Source organism: Streptopelia decaocto (genome assembly GCF_964273445.1).
Source record: "Streptopelia decaocto genome assembly, chromosome: 25".
NCBI lineage: Eukaryota > Metazoa > Chordata > Aves > Columbiformes > Columbidae > Streptopelia > Streptopelia decaocto.
Genome location: NC_138680.1, coordinates 31,248 through 45,118, shown reverse-complemented (window position 1 = coordinate 45,118; position 13,871 = coordinate 31,248). Strand labels below are relative to the sequence as shown.

At 58.4% G+C, this 13,871-nt stretch overlaps 1 protein-coding gene across 4 annotated transcripts; it reads right to left on the bottom strand.

Moving 5' to 3' along the window:
• Positions 1–1,109: 1,109 nt before the first annotated feature.
• On the bottom strand, positions 1,110–10,479 carry LOC309449953 (uncharacterized protein). Of its 4 annotated transcripts, XM_082072514.1 has the most exons (5): positions 8,988–10,479; positions 8,414–8,907; positions 8,252–8,324; positions 5,699–6,837; positions 4,880–5,218 (listed from the first exon to the last, which is right to left on the bottom strand). In XM_082072514.1, exon 1 carries the CDS (start codon positions 10,061–10,063, stop codon positions 9,149–9,151), a length of 915 nt encoding a protein of 304 aa, XP_081928640.1. In that variant the 5' UTR covers positions 10,064–10,479; the 3' UTR covers positions 4,880–5,218; positions 5,699–6,837; positions 8,252–8,324; positions 8,414–8,907; positions 8,988–9,148. The 4 variants fall into 4 exon arrangements, with proteins under 4 accessions (XP_081928642.1, XP_081928640.1, XP_081928643.1 ...); XM_082072516.1 differs by lacking the exons at positions 4,880–5,218; positions 5,699–6,837; positions 8,414–8,907 and adding exons at positions 1,110–1,210; positions 1,293–1,345; XM_082072517.1 differs by lacking the exons at positions 4,880–5,218; positions 8,414–8,907 and having other exon boundaries at positions 5,913–5,941.
• Positions 10,480–13,871: the final 3,392 nt, after the last annotated feature.

The following is a 13,871-nucleotide window of genomic DNA, read 5'->3' as shown; positions in this document are numbered from 1 at the left end:
CCCAGTGCATTTGTGATCCTCAGGTCACCTCCCTCTCACTGGGAGCGTCTGCTCCTTTTCTGACTGCCAGTTTGGACTCGTTGAGTGGGCAAGTGTGACGTGCTGCCCACCTGCAGCTTCTCGTCTTGTCCTTGTGCTCATGGTCCTTGGACTCCGTAGCTGAAATAACCCCGTACTTCACCGGCTGAAGTTCAGTCTCCCATGGTGCACCAGACGCTCTGTTTTCTCCACCCATCTTTCTGTAGGGTTTCAAGGAAGAACACGAGGAGCAGGGAACGTTCCTGGGACAGTTCACTTTCCTGGCGGCGCTGAATCCCAGTCAGACCTTCCAGCTGAAGGTATGGGGACACAGAGGGAGGAGAACTGCAGGAGAGGAGGAGAAATGCGGCTGGATGGGGAGAGGCTTCCCTGCCAAAGGGCTACAGGCAGCCCTGTCCTTGAGTGTGTGCCACGCTGCCTTTCTTCTGCTTTAACTGCCTGGTGGCAGATGCCTGCACTGCTGGTCTTCTCTTTCATTTTGGGTTTAAACTTCAGTGCTTAGAAGTGCCACAGTTGAAGCTGGAATCAGCTTGACTGTCTGGACCCCAAGTGCACACAAGAGGCCACATCCCGTAGGATGCAGGACTGCTGGTCTGCCAGTTAGAGACCAGAAATACTGGGCTTCCTGAGGGTTCTGTTGGTGCGGGCAGTGAGCAGTGACAGGGAGGCCATTCTGTTTCCGTGGCTTTCTAGAGAAGGCAACATTATACTGACACCAGCACTGGGTCTTCTGTCACTGCTCACGTGCCAGAGAGGAAAAGGTGACTCGTTTCTTCTTGTCATTGCAGAACGAGCTCCCTGCGGTCGTGAATTACATCAGGCTGCAAGTGCTGAGCAACTGGGGCCACCCGGACTACACCTGCCTGTATCGGTTCAGGGTGCACGGTGATCTGCCCAAAGACGGGGGAGACACAGCAGTTTCACCTGTCAATAAATTCCTTTAATGTTCACCCAGTCGAGTTCCCGTCTGCTTTGCCTGTGATGCTGACTGGTCCTCCCTGAGCTCACTGGAGCTCCCCGGCCTTCTCTAGACCCACCAGCTTATGGGAGACTTCAGGAGTCCACAGCAAGATTGTCCTTGTTAGGGAAAATGGAAAACTCAGCCACAAACCTGCAGAAAGCCTGACATGCACACACTTGCTGCGACACAGGAACATCAGCAAGGCCTTGCCTGGACACCAAAGATCAAATTAATGGACAGCTTTCCTGTGCAGGAAGCAACTAAGGATCCACTGAGTGGAACCATCTGTTACCTGTTTTCACAAGAGGCACATGCTGCTTCAGCTTCCATCTTTCAGTCTGTTACCTATGAGAAAATGGAAGGGTGTTTTTTGGTAAGAAGGAAACCTTAATTGGAAAGTGGGTTCATGGACTTATTTGCCTTTCTGGGCACATCTCAAGTTAATAGCCCAGGAAACGTTACAGAGTGATTAGCAAAACAATCCCAGGACACTTAAGAGACCCGATAACCACACGAATCTGTCTTTTGACCCGAGCTCCCCAAGCCCCCAGGCAGGAGCAGGCAGGGCAGTCGTGCGCTCAGGTCGCACCAGGGAGGAGAGAGCAGGACCAGCGCTTGGCAGCCGGGGCTGGGAACAGCAATTTGTGCTCTGAGCTGGGGCTTAGTCCATGTGCGAGCCCAGCACGGGTCCAGGTACCAAACAGACATGCCTCGCCTGTCCTGCTGCAGCCCCGAGCTGCATCCTTGTTCCCTGTGCTCAAGAACAGAGCCCCCGGGGGCTCTTCCCTCTGCCACGCAGCCAGCGGGAGGGAGGGCTCTCAGCACCCTGGGACCCCTCGGCCTGTGTCTCTCTGTCAGCCCCACAGGGCTCCTGGCTGGAACACGGGAATGGCCAGAGGGGATGGGGAACGTGGGTTGTTGGGAGGAGACTGGTCCAGCCAAGTGGGGAGGGACAGCGACGTGCCCATCCCCTTGTGCTCTCTCCAGCTGGAGCGGGACAGGAGCAGAGCTCAAGAGCTCTTGAGTCAGAGCTGCCGTACCTGAGGGATGCTCAGGCCAGCTTGCGAGAGGCGGCCGTGAGGTTCATCGGTGAGTCACAGCCCCCAGGTCCCTCTTTGGGCAGCCCGGCCCCAGTCCCCACCGCTGCCCTGGCACAAGGAGCAGCCCTGTGGCTGCCAGAGCCCCGGCTCCCCGGGCAGGTCCTTGGCCTCCCCTCCCAGCCCTGCCCACGCAGGTGGCCGTGGTGGCCGTGGTGACCGCCTTGCCCGGTCCCACCATCTCGGCTCCTGCTCTCCCCTGGGCTCAGCCCTGATGAGGGGAGGGAGCAGGGGCTGACGGAACTCTGTGCCCAGGGCTGGCTGCGCGGCCCCTGAGGGACCGAAGGGAGGAGGAGGAGCTGGCTGAGATCTGCAGCGGTGAGTAGGGAGCGTGGTCGGGAGGGGATGCCCGGGGGTCTCTGCAGACTTGGGAGCTCTGGGTTCTGCGTCTTTCCCTTGCAGCCCTTCAGCCCTTGGAGTGGGACAGAGAACCCTCCATCCGCTCCCTGGCAGCTCAGACCATCTGCATCCTGAGCAACCCAAGGGAGCAGCCGCGATGGCGATGGGCCCTGCGAGCCCTGTGCTGCTGGCGCCGCTGAGCCCGGCGCAGGTGCAGCTCTTCTCGGGAGGAGGGCTGGAGTTTAATAAAGCCAGAGGAGAATGCCAAAGCCCTGGTGTCCTTCGGATGCGCAGCGCCCTGAGCGTGCTGAGCAGATGGTGTCGTTCCCGGGCTCTCCCGCTGCCGCGGGACGTCTGTCCGTCAGCACAGCCGGGTTCCAGGCGCAGTCACGGTGCCGGCGGGCGGGCGCTCGTGGCCCCCAGGCCCTGCCCTGCAGGGGAGGCCGGGGAGGCATTGGCCGTGCAGGCACGGGGCAGCAAAGACGCGCAGGGTTAGAATGGGGCTGGTCCCAGCGCCTCAGGAGCTGTTTCCCACTGGTTTGTCCCCAGCTCCCGCCATCCCCGGGGGTTTCCACAGCGCCGCCCCAGCGAGCGAAACCCTGTGCTCCGGCTGCCGGGCCCCGTCTCTCGCGCTGCCCTCCCCTCCTCGCCGGCAGCTGCCGCCGGCGCTTTCACCCTTCCTGGAGACGCTTTCCCAGCGGCGCTGCCGGGCTGGGCCGGGGCAGGGGCGGGTTCAGAGTCACAGAACGGTTTGGGTTGAAGGGACCTTCCCAGCCCCCCCAGCTCCCCCCCTGCCATGAGCAGGGACATCTTCACCAGCTCAGGTTGCTCAGAGCCCCGTCCAGCCTGGCCTGGGATGTCTCCAGGGATGGTTCATCCACCACCTCTCTGGCCAACCTGGGCCAGGCTCTCACCACCTTCAGGTGCAACAATTCCTGCCTCATGTCTGGCCTCAATCTCCCCTCTTTTAATTTAAATCATCACCCCTTGTCCTGTCTCAATGGGCCCTGCTAAAAAGTCTGTCCCCATCTTTCTTGCTGGCCCCTTTCAAGTACGGAAAGGCTGCACTAAGGTCTCCCCGGAGCTTCTCTTCTCCAGCTGAACACCCCAACTCCCTCAGCCTGTCCCCCAGCAGAGCTGGTCCAGCCCCAGATCGTTGCTGTGGCTCCTCTGGTCCCTCTCCAGCAGGCCCATGTCTGTCCCGTTCTTAGGGCTCCAGAGCCTGACACACGATGCCAGGTGGGGTCTCACCAGAGAGGAGACCTGCTGGCCACGCTCCCTTTGGTGTAGCCCAAGATACAATTGGCCTTCTGGACTGCAGGTGTGCATTGCCAGCTCATGGCCCGTCTTTCACTCCCCAGCACCCCCAAGTCCTTCTCCGCGCGGCTGCTCTCAACCCCGTCATCCCCAGTCTGGACTGGTACCCGCGCCTCCCCGGCCCAGGTGCAGGACCTGGCGCTTGGCCTCGTAGAACCTCGTGAGGTTTGCACGGAACCACTTCTCGAGCTTGTCCAGGTTCCTCCGGATGGCCCCGTCCCTCAGACGCGTCACCCGCTGCACTCAGATGGTGTCACCCGCAGACTGGCTGAGGGTGCGCTCGATCCCGCTGTCTGTGTCGTTGATAACGGTATGAACCGGTACTGACCCCCGTGCGGACCCCAGAGGGACACCCCTTGTCACCAGGTGGTCAATTTGGGGTGCCCCAACGCTGTCCCCCCCAACCCCAGGGAGTGTGGCTGAAGAGCCAGGTGGCCATCGGGGAGGACCCCTGGCTCCTGGCCCAGCACAGCCGGGGGGTCCTGACCCCCCAGATCCGCACACCAGGGACGGGGGCACCTACGGCTGCTGGGCAGTCACCGAGCTGGGGAGGTGCTGAGTGCCGGCTGGAGATCCGGGGTGCAGGGGGGTCCCCAATACCTGAGGGAGGTGCCTGAGATCTTGGGGTCCCCTGGGGTCTGGGGGATCCCTGGGATATGGGGGGGCAGTAGCAGCCCCTCAACATGTGCCTCTCCCTGCACAGTGCCCCAGCGAAGGTGACAGTGAAGTAGGACAGGGCAGGGGGGCGCGATTTCTGGGGACCTTGGGGGCCCTGGGAAGGGTTAATTGGAGGGCTTAATTGGTGGGGTAGTTTGGGGTGTGCTTAATTAGGGGCTGTGCCTTTTGGGGGGTTGTATGTCTAGCTTTGGGGTCTTCTTTCATTTGGGGGGTGGACTTAATATTGGAGGGAGTTTAATTTGGGGCTTGTTTAATATTGGGGGTGTCTAATTCTGCAGATGTGTGTTTAATTGGGGGGTGTAGGTTTAATTAGGGAGCTGTATTCAATGGGAGGGGCTGTGTTTTATTGGGGGGTGTTAAATTACGGAGTGCTTTATTAGGGGGCATTAATTATGGCTGGGGGGACAGGGCCAGCGATGACAGGACATGGAGGGAGGGGACAGGGGCACCAGTGAGGGGACACAGGGAGGGGAGGCAGGGACATGGCTGAGAGGACACACGTTGGGGGACACAGTCCCATTGCTGAGGGGACAAGTGGGGTCCCCCCGTCCCGCCAGCCTGCGGGGGCCACAGTCCCCAGTCAAAACGCAGGCAGGATGAGCCCAGCCCTCCCGCCAGCGCAGAGCAGAGACCTCGAGGGGAGCCCGGCCCCTGGAAACGCCGTACGGGGGCTCCTTGGTGTCCCGCTGTCTGTCCGGGTCCCTCAGGGGCTGGTGGCGCAGGAACTTCACCTGGGGAGGATGGGAAACGGGCGGCCGCACAAACTCAAACACAAGCTCTCTCCTGTCTGTAAAGGGGTGACACAGAGCGATAGCGAGACGGCGCAGATCCGAACCCCAGGCCCTCCCCGCCGCTAACGAGGACCCCCCACACCGACCAGGGCTGGTCGAGCATGCCCTGGGGAAGGCTCTCGGTGTTATTTGAAAATGCTCATTCAAAATGGGCTTTTAAGAGGTGGTTTCCTCAGACTGCTGTTAGTTTGGGGGAGGACGGCTCCATAAGCGCCCAGGCTGTGCTGTAACAGCTCCCAGAGCAGTGCAGGACCCAGCAGGAGCCCACGGGCACAGCTCGTTCACCCAGCAGGAGCCCACGGGCACAGCTCGTTCACCCAGCAGGAGCCCACAGGCACAGCTCGTTCACCCAGCAGGAGCCCACGGGCACAGCTCGTTCACCCAGCAGGAGCCCACGGGCACAGCTTGTTCACCGGCCCTGCGCCTCCCCCAGGGCTGCGTCACGGCTCCCCAGCCCCGCACGGGCCATTTCTCACTGAGGAGCTGATGGGAGACCCAGGTAACGCAGCTGTCCCACTGGCACTGGTGAAACGCCAGCCCTGCCGGGGTCACGGCATCCTCGTGCTTTCTGTACAAGTCAAACGTGCTCAAGGTTCTTGAGCCTGTGGCTCAAGGTTCCAGCCTGTGGCTGGAAACAAGACGCAAGGACAAGAGCTGAGGTGATTCTCTCTTCTTGCAGCACTCTGGCAGGCAACTACTTCCCCACAGCACCCCCGAGTCTGTGAAACAGAGGTGGAAAACAAAGGCACATCAAAACTTCTCCCAGCTTCTCCAGCCCTCTGCACATTCCTGCTCCAGGCAGGAAAAAAACCCACTTTCTTAACGGCCTGGTTTAACGCAACAGGACAGCACAGTGCTTGCAGGGCTGGGATTGCGGCTTCAGGCGACACACAAACTCAGAGCAGCGCTGAACAACCCTGCAGACTCCAAGGAACTTGCTCTCCTCCAGCAGTAACCACCTTGTCATCAGAACACGCAAGAACAGCCTGGCCAAGAGAGCGTGAGCCGCCCAGCAACAGCCCCAGTGAGCAGGGCCTGGCCCCAACACCCTCGCTGGAATCGATGGGGCAGTTCTGGCTCGAAGAGCAGGAAGATGAAGCGATGGCAGCCAGTGCCCATGGCGGGGACGGGGGGCAGGTCATGGCAGATCTCCTTACCGACTGCACGTCGTTGGCTGGGATGTTTGTCCTGAACACACACAGCTTACTTCACTATATATCTGTTCATTTCCCTCCCTTAGGGCCAGCAGATTCCCCCAGGATTGCACATCACTCTGGGTACGTTGTGACGTAACCTACGCCCTGCTTGACAAGCAAACAGACAGCAGAGGCTGCTTTCACTGGGAAAAAAACACCACACTCAGCGTTTTGAAAGCCAAACAGCAGCAACACCTGAACTCCTGCACCTTTAGCAGGACCCAGAACATGGGCCTGAAGCAGCCGCTGGCAGGAGCACCAGAGAACCACAGAACTGTCTTAGCAAATCCTTATTCCGAGCGCTGTTGAAGGAGGTTCTGCCCGCTCCCCGGGGCTGTCCCCGCGCCCAGCAGCGGCTCTGCCGTCCGTACTCGCTCCAGCCAGCGCAGGTACTGCGAGCGCGTCTCTGCAACGTCCTTCTGCAACAGGGAACGGCGACTTCGTGACGGGATCACAGAATCGTTTGGGTTGGAAGAGACCCTCAGGATCATCGAGCCCAACCACAACCCAGCTCTGGCACTAACCCATGTCCACAAGAACCTCATCTACACGTGTCCTGGTTTTGTTAAAAACAAGTTTCTCTTTCAGTGAATTTGCCTGTCAGCTAAAGCTTCATATTAGCTGCATTTTCCTGGAGAACCAGACACATGTTTTGGTGACACAGCAATGGAATGCAAACTTATTGATAAGCACGGATGGACATCTCGCGAGAGGGGCGACGAGAAACAAGTGACTAAGAAACTGACCAACGGTGTATAACATTCCATTCACGTGAATACTTCATATAAAAGTGGGAGATCACGAGGATCTCGTCCCTTTTTCCCTTTTCCCTTCCGCTTATGGCGACATTAGGAGAGGACCTTGCGAGTCGTCCCTGTGAACTGAGGCCAGTGACAGCCTGAATCCAGCTCCGGTTGGCTGCAGAGTCCAGTCCAGGACTTTGGGTGCCAGCTCTGCAGTTGCTGAGACTTTCAAGATTGGTTTTGTATATTTTGTATTATTTTCTCTATTCTTATTAGTAGCATTAGTAAAACATTTTTAATTTTTCCAACTCTCTTCTCTCTGTCCTTCTGTCCCTCCCGATTGCCTGTGCTGAGTGGGAAGGGGGGAGAGGGAGGGGCAAAAAGGGGGAAGTGGGGGGGGAGGAGGTTAACAATACACCTGCCAGGGTTTTATTGTCACCCCGCAATCTAAACCCTCGACAACACGTCTTTTAAACTCTTCCCGGGATGCTGACTCCACCACTGCCCTAGGCAGCCTGTTCCAGTACTCTACAACCCTTTCCAGGAAGAAATGTTTCCTGCTATCCAATCTGAACCTCCCCTGGCACAACTTGAGGCCAGTGTTTGCATCAACCCCAAAGTGAGAACCCCTAGACCCGCTTTGCACCAACACGGCAGCTCAAGACTGCCCAGCAATCCTTTCCTAGCAGAGGAGTAACTCATAGGACTGAGCTTCAAATGAGAACTCGACAGAGGTCATTCCAAGATTAAAGGGACTTCTCGGTCAGCTGCTTCACCGTGCCTCAGGTTCCCAGAGCGAGCAGTGGCAGCGAATGCACCATAATGCTGAGGGAGAGGAGGGGGGAGAGGAGGGGGAAACAAAAGACGGGAGTCAGGGAATTGCTTCCACTACACTGCGACACCGGTCCTGTCTCATCTCTCAACTCTACAGCTTTGGGGAGGCTACAATCTTTCCTGCGTATGTAACACATCCCTACTCAGATAATACGGCATCGTCTCTGCCTGTGCAGCCAAAGGAAACAGCAGCAAACAAGAGCAGAGGGAAACAATCCTGTTTAAACATGTTCTTTGTAAAGAACCTGCTACTCACCTGGATTTGTGAGCAGCACAGTCCGCAGGGAGCCTTTATCTGCCTTGGATGACACTGCGGGACACCTGGAAGCCTAAATGAGCAACAAAACAGAATGTCTGTCACTGGAACAGCACGTTCCATTAAGATCAGGTCATGATTTCCACGGCAAAGAACACGAACCAGCCACGGGCACGGGCAGGACCCAGCACAGACCAGGCATGGCCGCGACACCAAGTCATCCAGCTCCACCGGAGAGCCCCAGAGCCTTGAGAAACATCAGCCTGCTGACAGACAGCCATCCTGTTGCAACGCTCTGTCTTTATCACGTCCAAGAAACAAGTTTGGATCATCACAGACGAAATACCCTTCTAAACCAAATCCCCCGGGGCAGAAAATGCCCATCAGGAGCGTCTGAGGAAACCAGAGGCTTCCCGTGGGGCTGAGGCTGAGCCCCACTCCCCCCCCACTCCTCTGATGGAGTCACCGTGTTCCCATAGCAGACCGGCACGGCGTGCTCGTCTTCCTGGCTGTACTGCACCTCAAGGTGACCCGGGGGGAACGTGGCCCCTCGGAACAAGTCACAAAACGCCACGCAGTGCTCGGCCACGCGCTGCTTGTGGAACGGGCCGCTGCTCTTCTCCCACGCAGCTCTGAGCTCGTCGAGGGGATCAGCGCTGCGAGGAGAGGGAAGCGCTGGAGGTGACACCGGGGGACCCAGCGCGGCCGGGGCGGGGAGGGGGTGGCGGGCACAGACCTGTCCGCAGCCGCGCTGCTCTTTCCAGCTCGGCGTTCTGGCGGCTCTCCCTCGGGATCTTCCTTCGTGCCTTGATTTCCTTTGCCCGCAGCAGCTTCTCACGCGGCAGGCTGATGTCGGGCTTTGGCTCTTCAGACAGGGGTGAAAAAAAATCACATACATCATAAATTCCAATACCCAAAATACCCAAACGCAAAACGCCTGCAGAGCGTTAGAGAGGCTGTGAAAGAGACGCAAACTCCAAGAGAGCAGAGACTCGAATCTACCACCTCTGCCTTCCCTCGGCACCTCCACGCGTCTGCCGCCTCCTCCCCCAGCCCATCGCACCCCAGAGCCAGCGCTTTCCCAGCCCAGGAGCAGCTCTGCTCTCTGCAGCCAAACGGGGTTATTTGCTGCAGGTGCTCTACAGCTCTGGTTCCTCTGACACTACTGGGTTTAGGACAAGACGGAACGGCCTCAAGTTGCACCAGGGGAGATTGAGGTTGGATCTGGGGAACAATTTCTTCCCCAAAGGGCTGTGGGGCATTGAACAGGCTGCCCAGGGCAGTGCTGGAGTCACCATCCCTGGAGGGCTGGACAGACGGACATGAGGTTCTCAGCACATGGGGCAGTGCCGGAGGTGGGTTATGGGTGGACTCAATGGTCTTGAGGGTCTTTTCCAACCAAATGATGCTGTGATTCCAAGGAATCACTCCTCTACTCTGCTCCACGTCTCTTGGCGGGTCCTGGCCAGCCTCCCTCCTCCCAGAAAACTGCCATCCGCTTCCCTGAAACATTTGCTCTCTGCAAACTTCTACATCAGAAAAGGGCCAACCTTGTGCCAAAACCCTCATCAGCTCTTTCCAGGGCGCAGTTGGGGCAAAATGCAGCCCCAGAAACAGCTTTCTTGACCTCCAGCAGCAAAACCCCGCACGGCGCAGCCCCTTGGGCGAGTACCCGGCTGGGGCTGCTGTGCTGCCGGGCGCCTGCCCCCCGCGCGTTCCCTGCTCCTTCCCCACCAGCCTCGGGGACCGACTGACACTGCGGGATTTTTCCAGCGCTTCTAAGTTGCCGACGTCAATCTCCTTGTTGGGCATCGGCCCCAGCGGGGCTGCCCGCGAGAGAGCACAGCTGGGAATGGAGAGTGAAGAGAAGCTGCTAAATTCATGTGCACTGCAATTCACTTACAAAAGACGCACCCATTGTTAACCAATGACACGGTAAATGCTTTCTGAACACCTGCAAAACGAGGGGAGGATGATTCACAGAATCACAGACTGTCAGGGATCCTGAGGGACCTCAAAATCCCATCCAGCGCAATCCCCCCATGGAGCAGGAACACCCAGATGAGGTTACACAGGAAGGTGTCCAGGCGGGTTGGAATGTCTGCACAGAAGGAGACTCCACAACCCCCTGGGCAGCCTGGGCCAGGCTCTGCCACCCTCACCCCAAACAAGTTTCTTCTCATCTTTCAGTGGAACCTCCTGTGTTCCAGTTTGCACCCATTGCCCCTTGTCCTGTCACTGGTTGTCACCGAGAAGAGCCTGGCTCCATCCTCCTGACACTCCCCCTTTAGATATCTGTAAACATGAATGAGTCCCCCCTCAGTGTCCTCTTGTCCAGCTCCAGAGCCCCAGCTCCCTCAGCCTTTCCTCACCCGGGAGATGCTCCACTCCCTTCAGCATCTTTGTTGCCCTGCGCTGGACTCTCTCCAGCAGTTCCCTGTCCTTCTGGAGCTGAGGGGCCACAACTGGACACAAGATTCCAGGTGTGGTCTCCCCAGGGCAGAGCAGAGGGGCAGGAGAACCTCTCTGACCTACTGACCACCCCCTTCTAACCCACCCCAGGTACCATTGGCTTCCTGGCCACAAGGGCCCAGTGCTGGCTCATGGTCACCCTGCTGTCCCCAGGACCCCCAGGTCCCTTTCCCCTACGCTGCTCTCTAACAGGTCATTCCCCAACTTATACTGGACCCTGGGGTTGTTCCTGCCCAGATGCAGGACTCTACCAGTGCCGCCCAGCGCTGCTGAAGTAAAGAATGCCGCCCAACAGCAGCATCGCCTCTGCTGTTCAGTCCATCTCTTCGTTTCCAGAGTTCCCGCTTTCTCCAGAGCGCAAGAGACGGGGCCGAGAGAGCCCGGGCAGAGCCGGAGCACCCCCCGCCTCCCCGGGCCGGCCACGCCAGGAGTTCAGCCGCCCGACGCTCTCCCCGCCCGCCCCAAGCGGCTCCCGCTGCCCGCCCGGGGAACCGGGGCTGCGGGGGAACCGGGGCTCCCGGCCCGGACTCAGCGGCCGTGCCGAGCGCCGCCCGCTCCGGACGCCGCACAGCGCCGCGCCGGCAGGGGCACCGCCATGCTGCGCGCCGCCCGCACCGGAAGGGCCCCGTTACCATAGCGACAGGGGCCGCGCCGCGCGGGGTCCGGCCTCGAAGGCCCCGCAGCCGTAGCAGCGGGTCTGTCTATCGCAGCGCCTGTCTGGGAAGGCCCCGCTGCCGTAGCAACGGGGCTGTTTAGCGCGGAGCCTGCCTAGAAACGTCCCCGCAGCCCCGCGGGACGCGCTCTGCCCTCCCCGGGAACCCCTTCCCACCGCCGGCCTTGCTGCTCCGAGCGGGCAGAGCCCGCGGGAGGGACCGGAGCGGCCCCGCTCTCACCCCGGGGACAGGAGGTGAAGCCCAAAACAACAGCCTTTTTTTTTTTTTTTTTTTTTTTTTTTCAGAAATCGGCCCGAAAAGGAAAAGCTGCAGTTCCTGTGGGCTGTGGAACATCCTGGGGGTGCTGGGGGCCCGCAGTGCACAGTCACAGAGTCACAGGATCCCAGGCTGGGGGGCTGAAGGGACCTCTGCAGAGCTGTTCGCAATCAGGACACACAACCACAGATGTAGTTCTACGGGTGCTTTTATTTCAGCGCTGGGAAACCAGGGGTTCGCACCCAAAGCTTCCACCACTGATTCCAACTCCACTACATTTATACAATTTGGTTACATACATATTCATTAGGGTTACAACATATGTATTGCATATTCAGCAGATTACATCATTATTTCACCATATCACTTGCAACCCCTTGGAACTACTCTAAACATGCGCAGTGTCTTCAGGGCTCTGCAGGATGAAGTCAGGAGTCTTCTTCACTCGTGAACTTTTCACCTTTGTCACTGCACATGCGCGCTATTCCTATACTCATAAAATACTCAGGTTTCTTGGATGCACATCCTCAAGGTTTCTTGGATGCACATCCTTTCCGTTCAAGATAAGATAAGGACTTACTGAGAACTAATAGAACTAATTTTAGTTCCCTACTCTCAAGCTAAGAGATAAAACCTTGTGTACCATCTGTGAAATTTCAAGATAAGGCAAGAATCTTGGATACAGTTTACAAAAGCAAAATACAACCAACTATAACAGAGCCCCCAGTCCAACCCCTCTGCTAGTGCCTGATCACCAGAGCAGATCACCCGGGGAGATGCGTGGGGAGGAAAAACAGCCCGGACACTCCACTGGGATCGTTGTTTTCTGGAACATGGCCGTTAAAAACCAGAAGAACATCCTGGAACAATCTCCGGACCCAAGGACCTGGGGCAACTGATTTCCGCCCTCAAGTTCTGGCTTCATCCTTCCAGGTCAAACTGGCGGTTTCTCCAACCACCGCGTGTGGATTTTGGCTCCAGAGAGGACGAGTGTTTCCTTCCCAGCTCCATCAGCAAAGCAGTGCCACACGCGGATTCACGCGCACAAACTGTCACAGAAATGCTCCTGACCCCACGTTCCCTGTCTCAGAGTCTCAGACGTTTGTGCTTTAAAAGATACTTTAATTATAAGATAAAAAACAACTTAAAAGGTACAGCAAAGAAACAGTCCAGGCTGGGGGCCTCCCAGGGGAGGGAACACAAGGCAAAAGAGACTTGGGCGTTTAAACCCATTTCTCTGAGAAACCCGCTAAGAAATGGTGGTCAGGGGCAGGGAGGGCGGCCGGGACGCTGGTAGAGGTGAAGTGCAGTGGGGCCCTTTCCTCGGGATCTCCAGAAATAACTGCGGAACATCAAAGGAATCGTGGTCCGGAGAAGGGCAGAAGGACGGACGGATGCTGACAGACATGAGGTGTTGTATGGCGCTTTCTTCAGGGACTTCAAGAGGATCTTCTCCTTTTCTAAGTCATCATCCCCCTGAGAAGAGGGGAAGGATGTGTGGGAATGATCCCAGAAAGTGCCGCAGAAACAGGGTCACAGTCCAGGGTGTTGCTCACCAACAAAGAAGCATCCCAAAGCCTCCCTCGTGCCACGTCCCCCATAAGGGGACTCCTCCCCGTGCTCCTCCAGAGCCCAGAGCCTCGCAGTGTGAGCGAGACCCGCAGGGGAAGCTCCAAGGGCGTCCCTGCCTGGGGACAGACCCAGCAGGGACCTGGGGCACAGGACGGGGACACTGCAAAGCAAACGGGCTTTAACCCACCGGCCTCTCCCCTCCTGCCCCCTCCGGGCGCTGCCCTGGCTCAGAGAGCTCCGCTGAGCCGCTGCACAGGACGCGGAGGCCAACTCACACCTGAGGTTTACACACAGGGGCACTAAACCAGCCCCAGGAGCATCCCGGGTCTCCGGAGACACTGGTACAAGCGCGGTTTCCCCCGGCAAGTCCCTTCCCCCCCCAGTGCATGGAAGCCTCAGCCAGGGTGCTGGAGAGACCCTGGTCGAGGCGCCGGGGTCCTGGGCTGCGGTCGGCGGTGTCACAGGGCGGTCGGGCAGCTCCTCGCGGGCTGTTCACGCGTCTCCTCTGCTGAGCCGTGAACAGGGAGAAAGGCAGGGAGAGAAGCTGTCAGAAATGCTCCAGGGCTTGGGCACCGTGGCCCCAGGCCCAGTGCGGAGGGTGAGGAGACCCTTCCCTGATGCAGACGCTGCTGCTGCTGCTCCAGCTG